The 25,824-nt window shown below is 45.1% G+C and overlaps 1 protein-coding gene and 1 long non-coding RNA gene across 2 annotated transcripts; one reads left to right on the plus strand and one right to left on the minus strand.

Moving 5' to 3' along the window:
- Positions 1-887: 887 nt before the first annotated feature.
- Positions 888-25,790, minus strand: LOC125983413 (heparan sulfate glucosamine 3-O-sulfotransferase 6-like). The gene is made up of 2 exons (XM_049744628.2): positions 22,037-25,790; positions 888-11,868 (listed from the first exon to the last, which is right to left on the minus strand). Exons 1-2 carry the CDS (start codon positions 22,453-22,455, stop codon positions 11,250-11,252), a joined length of 1,038 nt encoding a protein of 345 aa, XP_049600585.1. The 5' UTR covers positions 22,456-25,790; the 3' UTR covers positions 888-11,249.
- Positions 15,448-18,463, plus strand: LOC125983452 (uncharacterized). Its single transcript, XR_007486711.2, has 2 exons — positions 15,448-16,461; positions 16,706-18,463. It is a non-coding gene; the product is annotated as an uncharacterized lncRNA (long non-coding RNA).
- Positions 25,791-25,824: the final 34 nt, after the last annotated feature.

Below are 25,824 nucleotides of genomic sequence, written 5' to 3' on the forward strand. Positions count from 1 at the left end.
TGCTTTGCCTTAGTCATTTTTTTTTTTAATAAACTATTTTCAGGTTTCACCTCAATTTATTTTTGAGGATTTGAACCACCCGCCATAGACAGCGGAACTTAAACAAATGAAATTTGATGCCGATTTGAGGCTGCCTGGGCTGTAGGAGTGCATGGGATGCGAAAAACATCCACAGTAGCCTGAGTCAATTGTATCTGCGCTCGGTGAATTTGGGTAGTAGCTCTCGACCCCATAGGAGAGTAGGTGTTAGAGATGTTATGCTGGGTTGTGTGACGTCATGACGCTCGGGCGTCAGTTGAATACAGACACAGACTTGAGCAACAGTTGTCGTCCGAGGTCTCTTTCATATCAGTATATATATATATACACACAAACATGGTGTCAGAAGCGACTGGACCCGACCACAGTTTGGCTGGACGGCGCTGTGCTTCACGGCGGGGCCAGTGAAAGAGGGTGAAGAGGGACAGACGGACAGATAGCAAAGACAGGCGGAACGGCGGTTAGCAACCTGCTAGTCTAGCGACACCACCCACCATGGCAACGAATATACCGCCGCCGGAGGAGATGAAGATGAGCGGCGACCTCGCAAACAATTGGGACAATTTCAGAGGGGAATTTGAGGACTATTTACTGGATTATCAGAGAAAGAGCAACCAGTGCAAGCAGCAACCCTACGGAGAATAATGGGTAATGAATGTCGTCACATATACAAGCATAACTTGGGACTCACGGCAGACCAAGGGAAGGATGTAAAAGTTATTCTTGATGCTTTGGAGGAGTACTTCAAACCATTTAGGAACGTCATATTTGAGAGATTTGTTTTTGGAAACTGCAAGCAAGATGAAGGGGAGCCGATTGATGTGTTCGTAACGAAACTGAGGGAGAAAGCTGCTTCATGTGAGTATGGACAACTCAAAGAGGACTTGATCAGAGACAGGCTGGTGCTGGGTGTGAGTGATGAAAGTGTGCGCCGCCGGTTGCTCAGACAAAAAGATCTCACACTAGCATCGCCCATAGATATATGCAGAACAGCAGAGATGACAGACACGAGGATACAAGCAATCACGCAGGGCAGGCCTCCAGAGATGGTGCACACAATGGATGGCCCGCGGCCACGTCCCCCGCCCAGGCAGGAGCGTCCGGACAGAATTCGAAATCAGACACCGAACACATATGACAGCGCTACGTGCAGATTCTGCGGCAACACGCACAGGCGTGGCCGTGAATTTTGCCCAGCCTTTGGAAAAAACTGTAGGAGCTGTGGGACCGCAAATCATTTTGCCAAAGTTTGCATGAAGAGGGGCCAAGCCACGAGACAGCTGCACGCGGCAGACGGTGAAGTACCTGAGGACACGGACAGGTCTGACATGGAGGCACACATTTACACAGCGGAGAGCATAGGGGCAGTTCAGGGGCGGGGGAAGAAATGGTTTGTTAACTTAAAAATGAATGGTTGGTTTCAGAGGTGCCAGATAGATTCGGGGGTCACGTGTGATGTCATGAGCATAAAAGACATGAGGAGACTCGACCCTGGGGCAAAACTACTACCTAGGCTGGTATTGTATTCGGGCCAATCCATGCAATCCACGGGCATATTCCGCACAAAGTGCGTAGTGAAGGGAAGAGTACACAGGCTAAGGTTCGAAATAGTGAGAAGTGGACAGAGACCTCTGTTGTCAGGCGAAACAACCGAGCGGCTAGGCTTGGTGCACTTCACCATCCCAGAAGAACTTCTTATGGTGGGACACGGCAGCTCAGGGCCATTAACCAGACAGAACCTTGTACAGACGTATGTAGATGTTTTCAACGATCCACTTGAGTCACTCCCAGGGGATGTTCATTTTGAGTTAGATACTAATGTACCCCCAGTACAGGCTTCCCCACGCAACGTCCCGGTGGCCTTCAGGGAGGCAGTCAAGGCCCAGTTGGATAGGTATGAGGCGGATGGCCACCTAACGTCAGTGTCTGAGCCTACTGAGTGGATTAGCAACATGGTGATTGTCAGGCAGGCAGAAAAGTTGAGAATTTGCATAGATCCCAAGTCATTAAATCGGGCTCTAAAGAGGTCCCACTACATTATGCCAACACTTGAAGATGTGTTGCATAAGCTGCCCAGGGCCCGCGTCTTTACACTAGTAGATGCAAGGGATGCATTTCTACAGTGCAGATTAGACAAAGAGAGCAGTTACACCACCACGTTCTGGACACCGTGGGGCAGGAAGCGGTGGTTAAAGCTGCCGTTTGAAGTGTCTGTGGCCCCAGAGATTTACCAGCGAAACCAGCATGAGCTACTGGCAGGGCTAGATGGGGTGGAACCTATAGCGGATGACATATTGATTGTGGGGTGTGGGGGGACAGATAAGATAGCCACACGGGACCATGATGCAAAGCTGTTAGCGCTCATGCAAAGATGCAGGGAGGTAAAGCTGAGACTGAGTTTAAAGAAACTAGTGTTCAAGGTCAAAGAGCTCAAATTTCACGGACACATCCTATCAGCGGAGGGCCTTAGAGCAGACCCGGAGAAAATCAGAGCGGTCCAGGACATGCCACACCCCGAGGACGCCAAGGCCGTGCAGCGATTCATTGGGTTTGTGACCTACCTCTCAAGGTTCATGCCACGCCTCTCTGAGGTGTGTGAGCCACTACGGAGATTGTTGGACAAGGATGTTCCATGGCATTGGCTGCCGAAACACGACGCAGCAGTCGAGGAGATTAAGCGACTCGTCACGTCGGCCCCTATCCTGCGATACTACGATGTGACCAAGCCAGTCACCATACAGAGTGACGTGAGTCAGAAGGGACTTGGCTGTTGCCTACTGCAGGAGGATCAGCCGGTAAGCTTTGCGTCACGGGCACTTACTCAGACGGAGCGGAACTATGCACAAATCGAAAAGGAATGTCTGAGCATAGTGTTCGCGTGCCAGCGATTTCATTACTACCTGTATGGGCGGGGGGAGATCACAGCGGAAACCGACCACAAGCCACTCATCTCCATTTTCACCAAGCCACTCCTCTCAGCGCCCAAACAACTCCAGAGCATGCTGCTCACACTACAGGGCTACAATCTGAAGGTGGTGTACAAGCCAGGGCCCGACATGAGCTTGAGTAGGGCCACGGCTTCACCGCAGGGGCCTGGCACGAGATATACAAAACAAACTGTTTGCTGCATGCAGAGAGCACAAGTGGACACTGAACAGATAAATCAGGCTGAGCATCTGAACGTCACCAGCCTCAGAATGGATCGCCTCTACATACACCTGTGCCAGGGCGCAGGACGGCCAGTGGCAGGCTTGTAAGGGTGCCGAAGAGACTGGACTTGTGAGCTGTGGGTACTGTGGGGCCTTGAGGTCAATTGGGTTGTTGACGGGGACAAATGTGTGAAAAAAAAAAAAAAAAAGACGTTACATGTTGTTCTTTGAAATGCGAGTTAGGAGTTGTTTAAGTGTTTGATGATATGTAAAGACAAGTGGGGGAGACATATTGTTGGAAGTTAAATTTGATCTTCGTGTATAAGTTACCGTGTATAAAAGGGGAGATGTTAGAGATGTTATGCTGGGTTGTGTGACGTCATGACGCTCGGGCGTCAGTTGAATACAGACACAGATTTGAGCAACAGTTGTCGTCCGAGGTCTCTTTCATATCAGTATATATATATATATATATATACTGATATGAAAGTATATATATATATATACACACACACAAACAGCAGGACACCGCGCTGCTTTCAAAGAGCCGTGTCAAAATCGGGCAGAATACTACTTGAAATGTGGCTGCTGAACTGCAAAATGTGGCTAATTCGATCGCCCTTAGATCTCTTTTTGTGCTCAATACTGTCACAAATGGGTATTTAAATATAGATTTGTCACAGGCATCAAATCTAAGGCTGGCAATGTCATGACTATGCCGTATATAGGCGTCAAGTTTCATTTGTTTTAGTTCCTCCGTTCCCTGAAAGCGCTGTCGCTTTCAGTTGAACCTGGAAAAAAAAAAAAGATGAATCTGAGAATATAAAACATACGGAAGAGGATTAGGGGACTTCAAAGTCATAATTCTGACTTTAAAGTCAGAATCCTGTCACCCCTCGTTTTTTTTTTTTTTTTCACTGGCCCTAATCTTCTTCCGTAAAAACATGCAACTGAAAAAATACCTAAAATCTTGAGAAATAAATTCAGGTGTAACCTGAAAATAAATAGTTTATTTAAAAAATTAAATACTTGAAAACTATTTTCAACTCGAAAAAACTTTCAAACAAGTATTTTTATTTTGAATACATTGTGTTATTTTCAAGTTTTAAGATCAGCACGTTTATTTTCAGTTCGTTTTTTTCCAAATACGAGTTTTGTTTTTTTCAACTACAAAGCTTTCGACCCTAATCTAGCGCCATAGAATTTTCCTTTACAGGCCAATGCCAATTTTGACCAGCAGGGAGAAATGATAGCGCCTTTTTGACGGACGGTGTAAACAAAAAGTGTGCCTTTTTTTTTTTTTTAAGGCAAGTAAAATCAACTTGCTTGCTTTGTTGCGCTAACATTGTTATCATAAATGACTGCCTTATATTAAAGTTTTTCCAACTCAAATGACCGTTTTATACCCAAAACATTTTTTTTTAATAGTGTATCAACATATAATGAGGTTGTTGAATCTCAATAGCAAACACTCAGCAACAATCATGATAAAAGCCATTTTAATATTCAATAACCACGGTAAGCCGAGGCTGTCCAAATTCTACGAACATTATACTGAAGACACCAAGCAACAAATTATCAGGGAAACCTCCAAATCTCTGTATATTTTCAAATAATCATTTGTAAAACATTCCTAAATCACAATGTGCATCACTGGTGAGTTCTCTTTCGAACGTTCCTGCGGGCAACGTGGATTTAGAGTTTTCAACAACAGAATTTTGACTTTAAAGTGAGAATTCTGACATTAAAGTGGGAATTCTCACTTAAAAGTCAGAATTTTGAGGAAGAAAAAAGTCAGAATACTGTATGCTGTACCCTCATTTTTTTTCTTCACTGGCCCTAATCCTTTTCTGTGTGCATTTCAATAAATCGGCATATACTAAATTGTGGATCTACTGGATTCCTTTTACTTGTAAATCATGAGAATCTAAAGTGCATTTGATTTGTATTTATTCATGTTTTACATCTTTAAAACGTATGCATTCTTTAGTAATGAAAATTGTACAGACATTTTTTTCTTATTTTTGTTAGTTTGTAGTAACAAAATGGATGGATGGATAACTAAATAGAACATTCTGGAAAATTCTGGTATACTTGGCCACCAGGAGGCAGTGTAATACAGTCATACAGACAAGTGAGTGTGTTCTTGCAGAGGATAAAGAATGTGAGTCTGTCCATAGCTATTAACGCTAACGTTAGCACATCTTTGGTGCTGTTCTGTATGTGTTAGATTAAGCTAGCAGCGGCGATTATAAAGCAGGTGCTTGTTTACAACACAAATTCTCTATGTTTTATACTGAGTTTGGCAGACAACTTAAAAGGGATCAAAATTAACTCACATGGAAGTAGTATTGCCACCTGTGCCGGATTTTCTTGATTGTCCTGGATTTTCATGGTCTGTCCCGGAAAAAAAAAAATCCGGGACACTGAGATGTCTCGGATTTTCGTACATGTTGTGCAAAATGTGTATTTCAGTTTAATTGTAGTGTGCCTACGTCCAAAAACTTGTGCACAGCCTTATTGGCTCTAGCATACTCATTTGTGGTGGTGGGGCGGCGGGCAGTGACGGCTAATTCGGAATGATGAAGTGAAAACGGAGCGTGTGTAGGATAAGGAAAGGATCCAGTGACTAAAAAGAGTGAAATTATGTCGTGAAAATGGGTGGAGAGACAGATGACGAGGGCGCTACAGATGACAAGCCAGTAAAGACAAAATAAAAACGCTCGACATGTTCAAACGACGACGGGGCGGCTCGGTGGCGCACTGGTTAGCGCGTCCGCCTCACACTTAGCAGGGTGCCGGTTCGATTCCACCTTTGATCCTCCCTGTGTGGAGTTTGCATGTTCTCCCTGTGCCCGCATGGGTTTTCTCTGGGCACCCCGGTTTCCTCCCACATCCTAAAAACATGCTTGGTAGTCCGATAGACCACTCCAAATTGCCCCTAGGTGCGAGTGTGGATGGTTGTTTGTCTCTGTGTACTTTGCGATCGGCTGGCAACCGGTTCAGGGTGTCCCCAGCCCAATGAGTGCTGGGATAGGCTCGAGCATGCCCGCGAAGCCCATGGGGACAAGCAGTATAGAAAATGGTTGGATGGATGGGTTAAAACAGGAGAAATACGCTGCGGCTAAGACCATGCCCAGGCGATCCATTTTATGCTAGCTGCTCCCTGTGCCCAGCGAAGATTCTCCTCAAATATGAAGGTAAAATCACGCCAAGTCTAAAAAACATCAAAATCGAACCCAGCCAAGAGCAGGAAGCAGCAGAAGCACAAGCAAAGCGCCCACCAGCCACCACACTCTAAGGAATCAAGTAAGTTGTTTGACATTACACTTTACATTACTACATTTGGTTATTCTTAGAGACTGTGAATAATTAAATGACTTGTTTTTATTCTACATAGGCAAACGGAACCTAATTATTTATTCCCCCTTTTCCTCCTAATACTGCCCCCAGGTGTCCATGACATAAAAAACGTTGACAATAAATAAAAAAATAATAAAGCCCTGCTATTAGGTGAAGCAATTAATAAAACAAATAACTAATAAGTGTCATTTTTACTAATTAGAGCTATACAATTGCAGGGTAGAAGGGTGATTTTTATTTTGGGTTAGATCGGCAATGAGCGCCATTGCTTACAAACAAAAAGGTCGATTCAATGGTCAAAATTTACAGGATTTCTTTCAGAAATCCAATCCAGGTGCCAACCCTTCATGGAAGGTCCGCTTCAAAAACAGAGTTCAAGTTGATGTTTGTGCTGGGCTCGGTTTCGCAGCGACCATCTGTTGTTCCTCGAGAAACACAGACCACATGAGGCCACTTGTTGGATCAGTCGGGACACGTTTTCCCCCGCCAGCGTTTGGATGGAGTCACGCTCTGACACCAGCTTTCTGTATCAGGACAAAAGATGGATACACTGCGAGATTCATTTTCCATTCCAGCTGCGTTGTCTGCTTTGAAAATAAAAATAATGATTGTGTTGCTGTTAATGCTTGGAGATTTGGACTCTGCAGACGTCCTATTGATGCACATCTGCTCCCGATTGGGTTACGGTGCGTTCCCACAGGCCTCTCTGCTTTCAGGATCAATCAGAAGTGGCACGGCTGTAACGTGAGTGCCTGTGCATCGTCGCTCACCTGGAGGGCTTGTCGAGCTGCACACAAGTCACTCTGTGCACTTTTGTAAGAGACGTATGTTTAAGCTTCGGGTTGAATCGAAAAGGCAGTACTGTGTAAACCATCACGTGTGAACTTCAGTTGATTTCTAGACTTTTCAATGTGCAACAGTTGAATGTTTCTGAAGCATCAAATCAACAACAGGTGTTTGATCCAAGAAACTTACCAAAGGGGTGCCCCAAGGCTCGTGCTTGGGACCCATTTCATTTTCAATTTAGTACTTAGAGCTTGGCCCAGCTCTGCTTCAGCATTCAGCGCATGCAGAAATCTGTGAACGGGCATCCGACGTGGGACCGAGCCTGCAGCCCGTCGTGATGTTACTGGGCAGTGACCTCACGCCAGGTGCACTGATGCCAAAAAAAGGCAGCGAGGGAAAATGCGCTTAACAAAGAGCACAGCAGCTCCAGTAGTGGAAAAGTGATTTACGTCTCCCTTGTACAGAAATAGGCACATACTGACATTCTTGTTGCATTTCTACATTGTTCTTGAAGTCTACTTAAACCTTGACCAAAGAAATTAAAGTTTTTACGAGGAGAGAAAGCAGAAGGGTTCATGAGAGGAGTTACTTGGGCGTTGTGTTGTTGCCTTTTCTAAAAATATATTTAATACAGAGCAGTGATTGAAATCTGACATGACCTCGTAGAATGTTTAAGACAAGGCTTTTTGTGTGATTGGCCCTTGAGGCTGTTGCCAGTGTTGCCACAGTTTGATATATTTGAAAACCAGGCTATAGCAGTGATTGCAGAAGATCCTTATGGGAGAAATGGTGAATTAAATCCACGAGTATGTGTTTTCCCATCACAATGGCGGTATGCGTGAAAGTAATCGCACAGTAAGCAGACTTGCCGCAGTGCGCAACTTGCGAGATGAAGTCAAGTCACCTCTTCGACGTCTCCTTGCGTGAGTAAACACATCCAACAAGTGGCTGGCGACCGTTCTTCATATTGAAAGCATGCTGAGTTAAGCTGCTTTGATTTGGGCAGAGAATAAAAAGCAAAACAAGCATGAAAGCGAGGTGCAAATCGCTCTCAGGAGCCCAGATGGAGGAGCAAAGTGTGCCGAGCATCAGGGAGCACACGGCGCCCTTCAAAGTGTCTTGTAGATTCCTCCAAAGAAAGCCACATCCCAAACTGCTTCCACGCTTCCCCATTAGGCATATTTTTACTTTGAGGCCTCACTCAGTGTGAGAGTTTTCCGTTCATTTGGCAGCGGAGCCCTTGTCGTAAAAGTGCAGCAGGCATCTCACTCAACTTGAGTCAGAGCATAATTTTTGGTAAACAAGCCTACATTGAAACGTTTCCAGACAAACAATCCTCGTTTGGGAAAAGGCAAACTGGAGCTCCCGTAAGAGTCGAACATTCCTTCATTTGGTTTGAGAACGTCTGTTCTCTGCGAACCAAATGACTTTCCCGTCAATTTTGGTTGTTGGGAGTCACAAGTTGAGATTCGGCGAGGCCCACAAACCACAAAGAAGAGAGAAAAATGGTCCGATTGAAGGAGACTGCGGTCCAAGATGGAAAATTAGTCCCACAAGCGTCTTCATTTGTGGCTCCTCACAAGAGAAACCACTAAATTTTCTAATCATGCTTTTTTTCAACCTGCTTTGAAGAAACCAACCTTTTTTCCTTGTCAAGGAGGAGTCATGACAGAAAATTTCTCCTCACGCCTGATTTCAAATAGCCACAGAGGCCCAATTTCCACTCATGCAAATCAATCCACAATGGGAGGAATTGCTGGTATGCATTTAAAGCCTCAGAAGCGACCTTCCAGCTCAAAAGGTTCCACAACTGAACCTTTCTCAATGAAAAGGCAGCGATTTGTTTTTCCCATCAAGTATTTTTGTTTTTAATTCAAAAGCCTGTAAAGTGAATTCAGAAATGACATTGTAAAAGTTAAAACGACTCAAAACATGCAAAGACTGTCAACAGTGAGGCTTTTGATTTGCCGAGCTGGCGTGACCTCTTTAGAGTGCCTCGTTGTCAGCCCTGAGTGCAAAGCGTTGGGGAAGCGAGGCCGTGCCGTTGACACCTTCAACTCAAGCGTTGCCTACGTTGGCGCGCCTCGTTTGTTCCTCTCACCGGTCGCCGCAATTGCATTTGTCACATCATTAGCGGGCTTTAGTGACAACCAAAGCCATTGATGCTAACGGATTTCACAGATGGCATTGCAAAGACGCTTCAGGCCCGTCGCAGGCCGATCGCTACACAGTGAAAGACATTATCGGCTTTGGCCCGAGCGCTTATGAATTTTGGTGGGGGCCCACTGAAACACCGCTACCAGACCCATAAAACTGAGGGCGAATGTGACAGAAATGTCGAGCGCAATTAGAGAGGGTGTGTGGTGACCAGGAGCACGGCCAAAGCGGTTTGCCTGCAAAGTTGGGCCAACATGCACACACTGAGCAGACCTTTCGCACCTATACAGTTACCCAGCGGGAAAAAAAAGTCTGTGTGAACCTCAGGGACACATTTGTGTAGTCCCTCCCACAATTTCAGTAGATTTCAAGTTTGAAGCAGTTTTCCCATTGAAGAGGAGAAAGCAAGAAGAAAACAAAGCATTTTTAATGGGAAGCGCCAAGGCTCTCAACACAGAATGTGCCACTTGCACTGCACTCAGTGTCAGTTGAGAAATGAAGCAATGACTGGGTATTAAGGCAGTCAAAATGAATTAAATTTCTGAGTAACCACATTTAGATGACTCACTTGAATTTGTCAAATTGACATTCGCCTTTGGCCCCCCCTTGGGCTTCATACACCTTTTTTTCTGATCACAACTTTGGGAGGTTTGTTTTTTGTTTGTTGTGTCGTTTCGGTACAGGCTGGCGGTGTGTCACAAACGGATACCGACTAATTCGGAGCCCCACGGTCATAATGAAAGGCCTGCGATTGCACATGTGGCTTAAATGTACGGAAGTGTCACCAAGTGCATGAGATTGCGAGGCGGGACAAGTGGTTTCAATTCCAATACGGCTCGAGCAAAACCTTTTCTGTGAGGCCGGGCCAACAAATGAAGCAGGGACGCTGGCAGTCATGGAAAACAGAACAGAACTTTACAACACTGAGAATGACAACTTGAATACGGAGTTTAAAATGAAACACAGTTGGCACCCTGTAACCTAAAACACATTTCCTTCTGATGGGTAAATGTTCGTGAAAATAAGAACAATCCACTTAGCTTAATACTGCATACAAGAACGGAAATGTCAATAAGGCATTTTTTTCAGGTCTTGATGTGTCATAAATACATAAAAAATCTTTCAGTTATCAGTAAATCAACATCAACTATAAATATCAGCTTATCAAAATCCAAAATAGACTTTGAGGCAATTTTTTCCCTTTGGTTCAACAAATGAGCAAAGGTAGTGCTGTAGTTCAGCGGCGTCGGCGGCTTTTACGCGACAGCAAAGCAGTCGCACGTCATGGTGGTTGTTTCCACCGTTTTCGTGAAATGTCTTTTGTTCTTTTCTTGTGCTCAATGCCTGCTCGAAGCTCCATGCAGGTATTAGTTCTTGATTTGGTTCGATTGTTCGATCCGGATTGTTTGCTCCTGTAAGGAAGATAAGCAATTGTATTTTCATTTTGTTATCACAGTGCTAATAATAGCTGAGCACTCTGTTCTGTTGAAGCCGGACCACATTGTCTGAGACTATTTATCATTGAATTTCATAATCGTACTTGTGTGATTCATTCATTTGTTCGTTCATTTAATCATGTTTGTTTATTTATTTATTTATTTATTTATAAACTGGCTGCTTGGGAGAAACGTGATTCCTTTTTCATGTGATCCTGGATACCCTGAAGGAGGTTCACTTGGAAGATGCTGCATCACATCCGGTTCCTGAGACAAAGTCAGAATCAGTTTTTTTTTTGTCTGGGCTACTGTCCCGCTGTCAGTCCCATCCAAAATCTTGCCCGCTCATCTGGTAAAAGCGTCGGTTATAGGGTCTGTAGAAATCTCTGAGTTTCTGCAGGACGGCGCTCGGAATGTGGGGATGCGGCCTCCCCTTTGACTTGCCCAAACAGCGAGGCCTGCTGCTCCCCTCGGGTTTCTTCAAGCAAGGGAAACCTTTGGTCTGATTGAAGTAGAAGTGCTTGTCGGAAACAACCCTCTTCAGGCCCAAGAAGTCCTGAACCCGAGCCATCTCGCCAGCGGGATTGGACACTAACCGTTCGCCACAAACAAAAAGAAATTGTGACAGGGAGAAGTGCTGAAGCCAGTTCTCCAGATGTTTGGCGTAGAGGCCGATGCGAACGGCGCTCCACGAGGTGTCAATCGGGCCTATTGAAGCGTTCCTCAGGGCCAGGCTCTGGAACGAGGGGAGGCCCGGGTTCTTGGAAAGAGTTTGCGTGTAGTCAGACACGGCTCGGGTCACGGGATCCCGGACCACCACGATGAGTTTGGTTTGGCAGTTCAGAGTGCAGACGCGGCTCGGCGCCTCCTTTGTGACAAAGTAGCTGGGGGTCTTCTCCATGGTGATTTGACCCTCCAGCGTTCGAGGCATCAAGTTCCTGAAACATAGCAAGCAGTGTTACAGTCTGGTTCCTTTTATTTGTTATTTAGCAACAACCATTTCCAAACTCAGATTGTTTTGTTCTACTTTGAGTCGTGAACCTAAACGGAATTAAAAAACAACAACGTAGCCACTCGAAGCCGTCCTTATTAGCGGCATTTAAGAAATTTGCTGGCACACCAACCACAAGCAACAACCACAGGCCACACCCTGCCACCACCAAAAAAGTATAGTCATGTCTGATGTGCCTTTTTTAAATCCCAACGGAAATGTTATGTATAGCACAGACACAACAAATCATCCATGCATCAATTTTCTATACCGCTCATCCCATTGCGGCGGGGAGGGTGTGGCAAGGGGTTGGACGGCTGGAGCCGGTGTTGTGCTCGATTTGGTTCCCCCGTGAGATTTTGTTCCCCCTGCCGCGGGAGCGCGCACAGCTTGTTTGGAAAGCGAAAAACCGATGCCGTACGGCGTCGTACGGCGTCAGCACTATGTTGTTTTCAATAAAAACATGAAGAATTCACGTTTGCGTCAGTCAATTTTAATTTTTATAAAGGATTATTCTCATTTGATGTCTTTAAATTCATCCGCGTTCTGCCATTGAAGCGGGGTGCATTCAAAGACCAGTCGTAAAGACGGAACACTCACTCGCTTCACCAAAAAGCAACGATATAATTACGTGAGCTCTTTGCATAAACCTCGATGCAAAGAAACTCCTCCTTTTGGGTACCGTTACATGCTACAAGGAGTATATATTACAGAGGAGACTTTATTCTTAATTGTAATCATCATTCATCCATCCATTTTATTACTCAGGTATTTTCAAAGCAAATTAATATTGTTGCATTTATTAATTTGCTTTAAAATGACAGCGCAATATAATTAAAAGCTGACACTCTAGCAATGTCAAACGTGTTCATTTAAGAAAAAGCCACACACGTTTTGTGATCAAATCTTTCATAACGACAATGATTTGAGTGAATTGATTTGAATGAATAATTGAGAAGACATTTCAGTTCTGAAGGCTCCTTTTGTCCCAAGCAAAGTGAAAGGTGGTGGGATAAAAATTGTAACAGGAACGCTATATTAAAAGTCAAGCCGTGAATATTTGTGCCCCCCTCCCATTTTGAGAACGGTGAGTCCTAGACTCCAGCTGTTTTTTTTCTGTCTTCCTGGGGGTCTGCTCAGGTAGTGTGGCAAATTTGAACAGGTTCCCTCATTCCTAGCCCAAGTTACAGGGGGGGAACATATCCTCACGGGGGAACATATCCTCACGGGTGCCCCGTGAGGATATGTTCCCCCCCCTTATTTTGAGAACGGTGAGTCCTAGACTCCAGCTGTTTTTTTTTTCTGTCTTCCTGGGGGTCTGCTCAGGTAGTGTGGCAAATTTGAACAGGTTCCCTCATTCCTAGCCCAAGTTACAAGGGGGGAACATATCCTCACGGGGGAACATATCCTCACGGGTGCCCCGTGAGGATATGTTCCCCCCCCCCCCTTATTTTGAGAACGGTGAGTCCTAGACTCCAGCTGTTTTTTTTTCTGTCTTCCTGGGGGTCTGCTCAGGTAGTGTGGCAAATTTGAACAGGTTCCCTCATTCCTAGCCTAAGTTACAGGGGGGGAACATATCCTCACGGGTGCCCCGTGAGGATATGTTCCCCCCCCTTATTTTGAGAACGGTGAGTCCTAGACTCCAGCTGTTTTTTTTCTGTCTTCCTGGGGGTCTGCTCAGGTAGTGTGGCAAATTTGAACAGGTTCCCTCATTCCTAGCCCAAGTTACAGGGGGGGAACATATCCTCACGGGGCACCCGTGCAGGATATGTTCCCCCCCCCCCTCCCCCCCCCCCCCCCCCCCATTTTGAGAACGGTGAGTCATAGACTCCAACTGTTTTTTTTTTCTGATGATTTGTGCAGTGATACTGTTATTAATGCACTTTATCAATGTCTTTGGCCTTATTTGGGTCAAACAACTTTGTTTCTTTATCATATAACTTACATAAAAATAATGACTTTAAACTTTATTAAAAAACATTATTATCTATTTGTTTATTTATTTATTTATTTAACATCCAATATTGTAAAGTTATCAGTGCACAAATCATTTATTTACATTTACACCGTTTTAAATGGGGGGGAACATATTCTCACAGGGCACCCGTGAGGATATGTTCCCCCCCTGTAACTTGGGCTAGGAATGAGGGAACCTGTTTGTTAGGGTTGTCCAGGTTATCTTTATCGTAGGATTATGTTGGAGTGCAACAGGTAATAAATACCTTACCTTGTCCTCCTTATCACAAGGTCATAAAACATCCCCTGACATGTTTAGACTAGAGGGCAAGGGCTTTAGCCAGCCTACCCATACCCCCACTCTGTTCCTCCTAATAAATATGCCCTTGCAGGAAGGAGACTTTTCAGATTTCATTCCTGTAGCGAGTGATCTCTCCACCTGCAGGTGTCTAAAAGAACTTGCCTTGTCTCTGTGTGGTTCTTGCAAAATAAGTTGGAGTGAGCAAATCTCTAACACTGTTCAAATTTGCCACACTACCTGAGCAGACCCCCAAGAAGACAGAAAAAAAAACAGTCGGAGTCTAGGACTCACCGTTCTCAAAATAAGGGGGGGGGGGGGAACATATCCTCACGGGGCACCCGTGAGGATATGTTCCCCCGTGAGGATATGTTCCCCCCCTGTAACTTGGGCTAGGAATGAGGGAACCTGTTCAAATTTGCCACACTACCTGAGCAGACCCCCAGGAAGACAGAAAAAAAACCAGCTGGAGTCTAGGACTCACCGTTCTCAAAATAAGGGGGGGGAACATATCCTCACGGGGCACCCGTGAGGATATGTTCCCCCGTGAGGATATGTTCCCCCCCTGTAACTTGGGCTAGGAATGAGGGAACCTGTTCAAATTTGCCACACTACCTGAGCAGACCCCCAGGAAGACAGAAGAAAAACAGCTGGAGTCTAGGACTCACCGTTCTCAAAATAAGGGGGGGGGGGGGGAACATATCCTCACGGGGCACCCGTGAGGATATGTTCCCCCGTGAGGATATGTTCCCCCCCTGTAACTTGGGCTAGGAATGAGGGAACCTGTTCAAATTTGCCACACTACCTGAGCAGACCCCCAGGAAGACAGAAAAAAAACAGCTGGAGTCTAGGACTCACCGTTCTCAAAATGGGAGGGGGGCACAAATATTCACGGCTTGACATTTAATATAGCGTTCCTGTTACAATTTTTATCCCACCACCTTTCACTTTGCTTGGGACAAAAGGAGCCTTCAGAACTGAAATGTCTTCTCAATTATTCATTCAAATCAATTCACTCAAATCATTGTCGTTATGAAAGATTTGATCACAAAACGTGTGTGGCTTTTTCTTAAATGAACACGTTTGACATTGCTAGAGTGTCAGCTTTTAATTATATTGCGCTGTCATTTTAAAGCAAATTAATAAATGCAACAATATTAATTTGCTTTGAAAATACCTGAGTAATAAAATGGATGGATGAATGATGATTACAATTAAGAATAAAGTCTCCTTTGTAATATATACTCTTTGTAGCATGTACCGGTACCCAAAAGGAGGAGTTTCTTTGCATCGAGGTTTATGCAAAGAGCTCACGTAATTATATCGTTGCTTTTTGGTGAAGTGAGTGAGTGTTCCGTCTTTACGACTGGTCTTTGAATGCACCCCGCTTCAATGGCAGAACGCGGATGAATTTAAAGACATCAAATGAGAATAATCCTTTATAAAAATTAAAATTGACTGACGCAAACGTGAATTCTTCATGTTTTTATTGAAAACAACACAGTGCTGACGCCGTACGGCATCGGTTTTTCGCTTTCCAAACAAGCTGTGCGCGCTCCCGCGGCAGGGGGAACAAAATCTCACGGGGGAACCAAATCGAGCACAACACCTGTTTTCCAGCCCACTCAGGCAAACGCAAGACGAGACTCTCGAGAGGTCGCCACTCAATCCTGTATCAGCCACTGCTAAGTGTCAACCGCTTACCTGACTTCTAACGGCCCTCACAAGTCTCGCTGCATCGGCCAATGGAGGAAAACCTCTTACTTGGTGATGGTTGTGCTCCATTAGAAATCTCTCTTTGGTGTTGGTTAACTATTCCTTCCACTGAGGAAACAGCAACTTATTTTTCTTTAAAATAGACAAAATGACAGCGCCCCCAAGAGGCAGCAAACACAAGCACATTCCCGTCGCAAGTGATCCGCCTTGAAATGTTGAGCGCAGCCTGAAACCAAAATGACAGACAGGAGTCAATTGGCGTCTACTCCCATGGAAACCGACATGTTTAGCAAATGCTTCAGACACCACGTATAGCGCCATTATAAAAATGTTGAAGGGGGAAATGGGAGGTTGGTCGCCATGGTTACGATAATAACAGGAACCGACAACAAGCGGAACCGGCGTGTGCAGCAGTCAAAACGTGTCTATCACTTGTCATTCAAGAACTACAGCTTGAAAATTTTCCATACAGGTATTCCTGTGGTTGGACTATTTTTTTCCACTCCCGCCTCCTTTTCATTTTCAATTTGGTCTTTGGTGTCTACTGAGCTTGCGGCCAACTTTGCCTGGGTGAGTTAAACACACACATACGCACACAGGCCACTTCAAAATAGTGGTACATCAAGAGAAGAGATAAGCTAAACACATCGCTGCACGTGGAAGCGCCGCCAAATTTTCCCTGATTAAAGCAGCACGGACTCTTGCGCTCGTATTGTCCGGGGTTCTCGCTCTAAGGCACTCTACGCTCCCCCGTAGCCCCTGATCAGTCGTAACCGCAAAGACTCGTGAAGCACTTATGGGCAATTTGCTACAGATTTCCAGCCTCTTCTGCGAGAGCAAGACAGGAGGCACCTTTCAGCACCCCCCAAAAGCACCTCTGGCCCCAAAAGCCCCACCGGCGTGGCCGACTGCTTAGCTCAGCTCTTCTTTTTAAACACATGATGAAAGATGCTGGTGAGGTTAGCAGCGATGGCGTCGTCACTCAGTTCATGTTTAGACTCATCAAAGTGGCATCTTTTTCCGTCCTCACACAGAAATGTGTTTGATTTTAGCCACCCCCTCCATCTTCACAGACACCATGTGACGTTGAGTCACAGAAGATTTCAGACTGTTTTTGAATGAAAACGCTTCGTTTTCTCAACACGTCTACTGTAGAGCTGCTGGAAAACAAATGGAGCTTTTATGTGGCTTGGGTTCACTTAAAGGATTAAAGGAGAAGTTGCTGTGCTGCATCTGTGTCATTATTGGCCTTTGGCTTCAAGTGTCAATAGCAAGACGTTGTTCGCTAGTAGTGATGATGGATGGAGGTTCAAGGGAAGTGAAGTTAAAGTTTGAAAGTTATTGTGGTTATTTATATCAGGTGCTGAAGAATAAAGCCATATTCATAGAGACTTTGAACATTTTGTCATTTTTTTACAATTTGATCTGTAGGAAACAAAGCAAACATGTAAACAATTATTTGAAATGACAGGGGACTTTGGGTGGAGCCTTGAGGGACTCTCTACCAGATGGGAGCTTGTAGAATACCTAACGAAATTGCTGCTACAAGACGATTATAGTTGAAAACACAGACAAAAGACGACATGGGCAGACTAGACTAAACCGCCGTGAAGGCATGTATGCCTGTAGCTCTCCGGAACATAGAAACATTAGCATACCAACGACGCTGTAGCACAGACATGACTGGAACCATAAACAGTCAACGCCGAAGAAAAAAACTGCCAGGGGTAAGGGAGGAGATGTTATTTTATAATAATAATGATATTGAATAAGAAACAAAATATGTAGACACCACTGAGACGAAAAACACTACTTACTTACCACACATGAGGATTTATTTGTTTTCAGTGAATGATTCAACGTGTGATTAATGGAATGGTGGTGTCTATTAGGGCGGAGGCCGCACTCTGAGGAAATAGCGTCTTCAACTATGTAGGATACATGTTAGTGAAGTACAGTGGTGCCATGGGGTACAAGTTCATTTGTTCAAAATCAAAAACTAAATGTCTCGAAAAACTGCTAAGCCAGCGTCTCAAGGCTCCACTGTTTAAGTAAAAAGAGGAGATTAAATACAGTGGCTCTTTCAAGTGGGATTGTCGGATGAATGATTACAGAAGGAAATTCTCTTGAACGGCCCCAAGTAGTCACACATTGATCTAAAGTTGACTTGAAGTAATTTGAATCGCAAACTACTCTGTGATAAAAGACCATGAATTGATTCTTATCCATGTACAGGAGCTGCAAATGTTCCATTGCCGCCTGTCTGTCCCCGCTTTAGCTGTGACTAATCAATACGTCTGTCTCGATATGACATATTGCTGCCAGTGTGTGCGCGTGTGTGTGTTTGTGTGCCCAGATGCAGATGAGGCGTCTCCTCCTCCGCTCTGCAAGATTTGTCCTTCACTGAAGTGTCACTTGGGTAATTGACCATAAGTTGTCTGATGTCCTCATGACTAATGAATGCTGTCGGCCTCATCTTAATGTGTCTCACTATTAGCGCGCAATCAATAAAAGACATTTTGCCGGCATAAATTTGCTCCTGGATGTGGTGTCAGGAGACAAATGTGACAAATCGTGTGATTCCTTTCTTGTGCACGTTGTTGTGCATGTAAATGGACTCCTGTTGTGGTCTACATGTTGATGTCGAGGTGGCACTTTGCAGCAGCGGTGCTGTTTATATCACAGGAGGACAAACGAGTGATCTGATTTCAATCTACAATTTTCACGTTCGTAATGTTTTTTTTGCCCTTTTGCTCCGCTACCTTAACGTGCATTTTCCCAGTGATGGATCAATCAAGTCTTATCATCCACAGCTGACAGAAGGGAGCCCCGTTTGTCAGGGTAATTTATAACTAACAAATCACTAAAGTCGAACCAAATGACGGCACCCAGGAGGCAACTTCTTGTTTTGATATCTAACCGCACCTAGTTTACGACATCATCACGCAATGTAACAACTAATGTTTGGCTTGTTTATAAGCCCGTGCTTGTAAAGCGCGACCAAAGCGTACTGCAGCACAAAAAAGTCAATTTGAGGAAAAAGTCGCTCGTAGCCGACTGCGTTTGAGCTCGTAGCCGACTGCGTTTGAAGCCAGAAAATCAGCAGCAACGACAAGGAAAAAATAGTTAGCCTGAAACCTGCTGCGGTGAAGATGTTATCGTGCTTTTCCCGCCTCTAGTGATACCGGCCTGATGAAAGTACTGATACTAGGGGGACCGTCCGGATCTCCAGATTAAATGCAGACGTGGATGTGGCTGAGAGACTTCCTGCCCAAAAACATGATGGCTGAATTGCCCCCGTTGCACCAGAACAAAAGACATTCTGCGCAGGAAGTTGAGCTGAAAAATATTCTCCAAATGCAATTATAATTTCATTTTCTTCAAAGAAAAACACATTGACTGTTATTATGGCAACCAAGTGGACCGTTTGGACTCAAATGGCTTTTGCTTTTGTCAGAAATATCAGTTAGGAAATAAGAAGGGTAAAGAGCAGCGCAAGATGTTTTAATGGTCAAAGTGACTTCATGGCTGCACCGCACGACAAGCCCAATCATAGTTGCCACCGACAGATTCTAAACATACTGCGAACCGTTCTTTTCTTTACTACCCCCCCTGGGAAGAACAATGCAGTAATAGAGGTACAGGAGGTTGTCTCAACATGAGGTGAATGGCCTGGAAGGATGTCATAATATTTTATATGCCTACTCATTAAGGGTTTCAGCAGGACTCGAGATGTACCTGCATTCTTTGTTAATTATGGTATGTTTGAATTTAATAGTTGGATTACAATATCACTTCATTGATCATAACAATTGTAGATTCATTTTAGAAATCTCGTCGTTGAATAAATTGCCATTAATATTCTTCATCTGCTCTCACCTGGGCATATTTAATCGATGGCAGATCTATGATCGATGGCATGTTAAAACATCTAACAACTGGACTAAATGCATCTCTCAGAGACAAGTGGCATTCCACAAGGATCCTTCTTATGACAACTGTTTTGAAGAAAATAAAAACTAATTCATGTACTATATGGTTGAGAACACAGATTCCAGGAGGGGATATCTACTCTAGCTACAGAATAGTATCGAACTATTTTTTAAAAACACTCAGTTCGTCTCACTTCAGACAAAAAGGTTCAAAGTGTAAATGTGACGCAGCGGCGTGCCAAAATGTAATGCATCTTTTTTTGTTGCATGCTTCACTGCCATACAGGCTTGTTGACTTCCAGTAATTCATTGCTTCCATCCTGTTTCTTTCCTTGCCTAGCTAATTATTTCAAACAAGGGTGACGCAGCTCAACTCTTTGCAAGAGCAAGAACCACAGTTCTTGCTTTATTATAATATCCTCCATATGGTGTACGAGTTTGGCCATTTTTTTTTTATCAGCCTTTTAAGCATCACATAAAGCTCCAACTCCAGCCACAACTTTGCTGCCGTTAAAAAACATGCGCAGGCGGGTCTGTTACACCAATCAGCTGCTGGCATTCACGGAGGTGTCTAAAATGTCACCCGCAACATTGATGCTACTTTTGTTAGCCGTCCATGGCATTTTGCTTTGCGTATTAAGCGCGTAGATCAGTGGTTCTTAATCTGGGTTCGATCGAACGGCTCCAGGGGTTAGGCAGAGTTGGTATGTCATTGCCCCGCACCCGCCCCCGCCCAGGCGTCCGCGGCTGGCCGAACACACCGATACCACCCCCCCACCCATTCCGCGGTAGTCCCCCCCCCCCCCCCCCCCCCCCCCACCCCCCGGTAGCGGATGGCCGAACACATCGGTATGCACATATGAACCAGATGGGGTTCGGTACCTCCAAAAAGGTTACGAACCACTGGCGTAGATGTTGGTCAAATCAAGAGATGTGGTCTATTTTATGTTTAGTTTTACAGTAGACTTCATCTGGGACTGGCAATAAAGAACTTAAATGTGTAAAAGTATTATATAGGACACGTTTGGCCCAAGTAATTTCATTTTTAAAAATCCAAATTAAAGTGTCGCTGAGAGTGCAATGGCTCTCGATGCGGATTTGAATAAATCTCAATTTTGGTCAGCGCTGACATTGCTGTTGGCCCTTTGAGGACTTGGGCTGCGTTTTAATGGCACTGCTGTCAAGACATGACCTCTGGTGTCGAGACTGCAGGTTTGGCAATTGATGAGCTTTCAAAAACATCAATGAGGAAGTGAAATAAATATGCAGATTGCATTTCTGGTATTTATGTTATGCTTCAACTAGGACTCCCTTTCACTATGTTTATTTTCGTACAGACTGCGTTTAGTCCACATCTCAAACTGCATTTTTTTTGGAAGACTGGGCTAAAGATTTTCCACATTTCAGTATTTGACAGACATCCGAATGAAAAACAAGGATTGTTCGGCCTTGGCGGAGGTCTGCAGGGTCCTTTTGGTATCAATCAATGTTTATTATTTACTACCATTATTTACATTCAGCAGTGGCGTCCAACTGCATTTAGTTTTTTTGTTTTTTTCAAATGGCGCGGATGAACAATTCAACAAGATGTAAGGTCAAAAGTTTCAGTGATGTTTTTCAGGGCTTGTCAAGCATACGGGCCTGGAAGAAATCAAGTGTGTGTGCGAGTGTGTGTGCGTGTTCCAGATGTGACACTGAGCTGGCAGTTTGAAAAGAGGACTCGCTTGTTGCGCTTCAATGAGTTCATTCCCCGTCTCGCGCTTCATGACTTCCGGCGACTTCTCTGCGGGTTGCTGCAGATGACAGCAAGCCGTCTCCTTTCCCCAGCCTGAGTTTTGAGATTGGGTGACAACAAACAAGTCGTCTTTCGGTGACATCACTCGGGATCGCGTTGCTGCTGTTTCCTTTTGTGGCGTTAATCCGCACCACCTTCAAACTGAAATCACTACGCCGGGCAGGAAAGCCCAATTTAGCTGTCAGCCGGAGTCAATTCCCGATGACTTTAGGCGAGATGTTGGGGTTCGAATAGATTTGGATGGGACCCGGGTCCCTCGCGCGTAATCTTATCTGCACACGAAACCTCAGGCCTCTGAACTGTGAGGCAGACGTAAGCACTTTGTCACTCTGCTGCTGCTTTTCAGGGTTAGGGAGTCAAATGTATTGGGACGCCTACAGTACTGGAAAGACAGGTGAAAGACAATCGGGTGTCCTACCTGTACCACTCCAGTCCCTTGTCATAGAATCTGTCAAAGAAGTGGGGTTCGGCTCCCACAGCTCTGACGTCCGGGTGGATCCGGAGGAATTCGAGCAAGGCGCGGGTTCCTCCCTTCTTCACACCAATGATGATGGCCTGCGGGAAGCGTTTGCTGCCAAAGGTGTTGGACACAGGCATGTTGCTACTGCTGCTGTCCTCCAGGAGGCTGCGGGGCTGAACTGCCTGCGCGTCCACCGGGGAAGCGCTCCCGGGCCGCTCCGGCGGGCTGTGACGCCCATCGTCCACGTAAAACGTCCTCGGAGCCGAGTGGCAGATCCCCGTGAGACAGTAGAAGAAGTAGGTGAAGATCAGGAGCATGGTGAGGAAGGACAGTGCCTTGGCTGAGTTGAACCTGACTCTGCATGCGCTACATCCCATGAGTGGAGCGGCTGCGCGGTGCCCAAGGGCCGCGGCTTTGATAGCAGCCTCCGGACATCAGTTAGCGGTGGTGCACTTTGGGCGCCGACCTGTTGCGTCAGGGGGTGGCTGGGGGTGACTTGCACAAGTGCGCAATGCAAACAGCACATTTGTCACACACGAGGCTCCCTCTTCTTCTCCTTCCAAACCTTTGGTCGGTTTCAAGTCCGGGCGGGCTGTGATTTGAGGTGTCCTTGCAGGCTGCTCTGCTGTGTGTTTGCGTGCTGAGCTCCACTCATCCCTCATTCAAGGTTTCCTCTCTCTCTCTCTCTCTCTCTCTCTCTCTCTCTCTCTCTCTCTCTCTCTCTCTCTCTCTCTCTCTCGCTGCTCTCTCGGGCTCCTAAACTCCCCCTTTTCTTCAAGTCTCCACCTTCCTTCCACTGATGAACAACACCCCCTGAGGTGGCAGCAACAGAAGCTGCTCGCAAATGAGAAGGCAATATTTCTGTTTGGGAAAAAGAAACCAGTGAAAGTACAGAGTAGTAATTCTCAATAGTAAGATAAATTTGGATATGCGATCAAAGTAATGTACAGTACTGGCATAGCTTGCTGACTTTGCGAACTGACACTAAAATAGTGATGCCATTTGTCAGAGATGGGGACTCGAGTCACTGTGACATGGACTCGAGTCGACTCGAGTCGCTGTTTTGATGACTTGTGACTTGACTTGACAAAAAAAGAAAAAACTTGAGACTCGACTTGGACTTGGAAGTTAAAGACTCGGGACTTGACTTGAGACACGATGACTTGAATGACTTCAGTGTTATTTAGTTTATGTTTTCAGTTTGAATATAAAATTAATAATACATTTAAAAAAATTATATCGATAACACGGTAGGAGCACAGGCTGAGAATGCCGTTGTCATGATTGGATCACTACCCTGTCAATCAATCAGTCGTGCCCTCTCTACCTACCGAACGTGTTTATTGGAGAATCACGCCCCTTTATATCAGACATGCACAAACATGTCAGCGGGAGCAGTACCGTGAGTCATCACCTTCGGCTATCGCAATTACTTTTATGACGGCAAAAGTGCGAGATATGCAACAAAAGCATTTCTGACAATGTTGAAAATAGAAGTTTATATAGAGGTCTAGTGTCTCCAGATGTTACAGATGAAACATAAAATGTTGCTAATGCTCTTTGTGTTTCTTCTTTCAGATTTTTTTCAGATTATTTTTTCATATTTACATCTCAAATGTGTCAGACACTGTCGCCAGACGTTCATTTGTTTAGATTGAGCTGTCAATAAATCATTGTATGAGGTAATTTCTTTTTTGTTTGATTCCATGGTGTATTTTACTGAATATCAGTAATTACAGTGCACATCCAAAGTATTGTCATATTTTTTAAACAGGTTAGACACATTGGACAATGATGGTTACTTAAAGTTACTGATATCTTGTCTTTTCACTACTAAGATCAGATTCTGCGGGTAAAATTGCAATAATAAGGTGACTTGACTTGGACTTGACCTATTTAAGGACTTGACTTGGACTTGACTTGACTTGACTTGCCCAGGAAAAAAATGACTTGGGACTTACTTGAGACTTGAAGGTTAAGACTTGAGACTTACTTGAGACTTGCACATGTGTGACTTGGTCCCATCTCTGCCATTTGTACAAACAAAAGTAAAAGGAAGAAGAACTACTCACCCTTTGAAAGCGGAGGCTGTAAAAGGATGGCCGAAGGTGGGTCCACTTCACAAATAGCTTCACAAATATTTACAAACCGAGGACGTGTCTGTTTTCAGAACGAACCGACCGCATTGGAACTCATGTTAAATGGGTGTTCTAATCGACTTTTCCTGCCAGCTGAAGAAAACCAGCCCCTTTGCATGATGCTGTTTGGAATATTAGTGGGGCAGCTAATACACTTTTCAGTATGTCTCAGGTTTGCCGTGTGCCATGAGCACCCCCCTCCCTCTACAGAGCTAAAACAGGTTTCCAGTTGCCTCTGGCAAAGAGATGATCAGACTTTGAAACGGAATAAATGACCGTGTGACTGGACGAGAGGGCAAAGGGGAGAGATAGGTATCTGAGGAACAAGTGCACACGCGCACACACACACACAGACACACACACGCGCGCACACACACGCACACGCACTACCTTGAGGCCGGGTTCTCGTCACACACTGATAAATGAATCTGGCAATCTTCTATACGTGTGATTTTCTTCCCTCTCTACAGGTTTGGCCTTCTTTCTTGTTTAAAAAGCCTGAGGCAAACTATCAAATGTATAAAGTTAACCATCAAAACAAGTGCAATTGCAGTTGTTTTGACGGAGACTGTAGGAACAAAAAAGCAGCTCAAACAAAAGGTCTCGGCAGACACTGACGTGACCCTGGCAAAGATAGACTAATGATATGTTTGGAAGGAGGCACGGCCATTGTAAATCTATTCTGGCACGGAGGAATTCTCATCTTTGGGAATCGCACGCAGCCCCAATGAGGTCACGACGGAGCATTTGCTTTCATCACGTCTTGTTATTTGCTCTTTGCTAATTGCTCTGTTTCAGGGTTCTGCTGACGAGTTTGGGACCGGTAATATATATAACAGCCAGATTAAAGAAACAAACATGCAGCAGTAGCAGAGGAAGAGGATGCGAGCGCTTGGCTGTATCAACTATCTGGCCCGCAGGTGGGCTGCACCGCCACATTCTCCGCCTCTGATGGAGCGCTCCTTGCAGCCCGGCCGGAGCACGACATGCATGCCGTGTACACGTGTCAGCTATTATGCCAAATTACAAAATGCTGGGAGGGAGAGAGGGAGAAAAAAATAGAATGTTCCACACGCGTTCTGAAGATGCTGGTGAGCTTTTGCGATATGGAATGGGAAGCACCGCTCCTTTTGTGGCTTCACTGTCCACACGTTATATGGACAAAAGTAACGGGACAGAAGAGTTATACACGCTGGCATATGTCTGCCAAACTTATTAGCCTGACAAGGACCAAATATTTTCAGAGGGTGCATTATGCTCGTGGTTGTCTTCGACTAGTCTTCAGTCAGTATTCATGTTTGTGTGAAGTCTCTGAATCAAGTCCAAACAGTTCAAGATGCAATGCCCACATGACAGTGCTTGAAGTGCGGCTTCTTTTGAAGCGGTATGTGATGTCACACAGGTAACCGCTAAGATGTTCAGCAGTGCGGCCCTCAGGTGGAAGAGAACACAAAAGCTACAAAGGCAACAGGCCGGGGGAGCCTCCCCCAACTTTTCATGTGCGTTAAGAATGATGGAAAGCACCCTTATGTGGTCGTCGCTCTGGATGTGCATACCTCACTCAGGTGCCCTCGCACTTCCTGCTGGATGGAGACATCGCTGCTCCAA

This window comes from Syngnathus scovelli, chromosome 16 (genome assembly GCF_024217435.2).
Source record: "Syngnathus scovelli strain Florida chromosome 16, RoL_Ssco_1.2, whole genome shotgun sequence".
Taxonomy (NCBI): domain Eukaryota; kingdom Metazoa; phylum Chordata; class Actinopteri; order Syngnathiformes; family Syngnathidae; genus Syngnathus; species Syngnathus scovelli.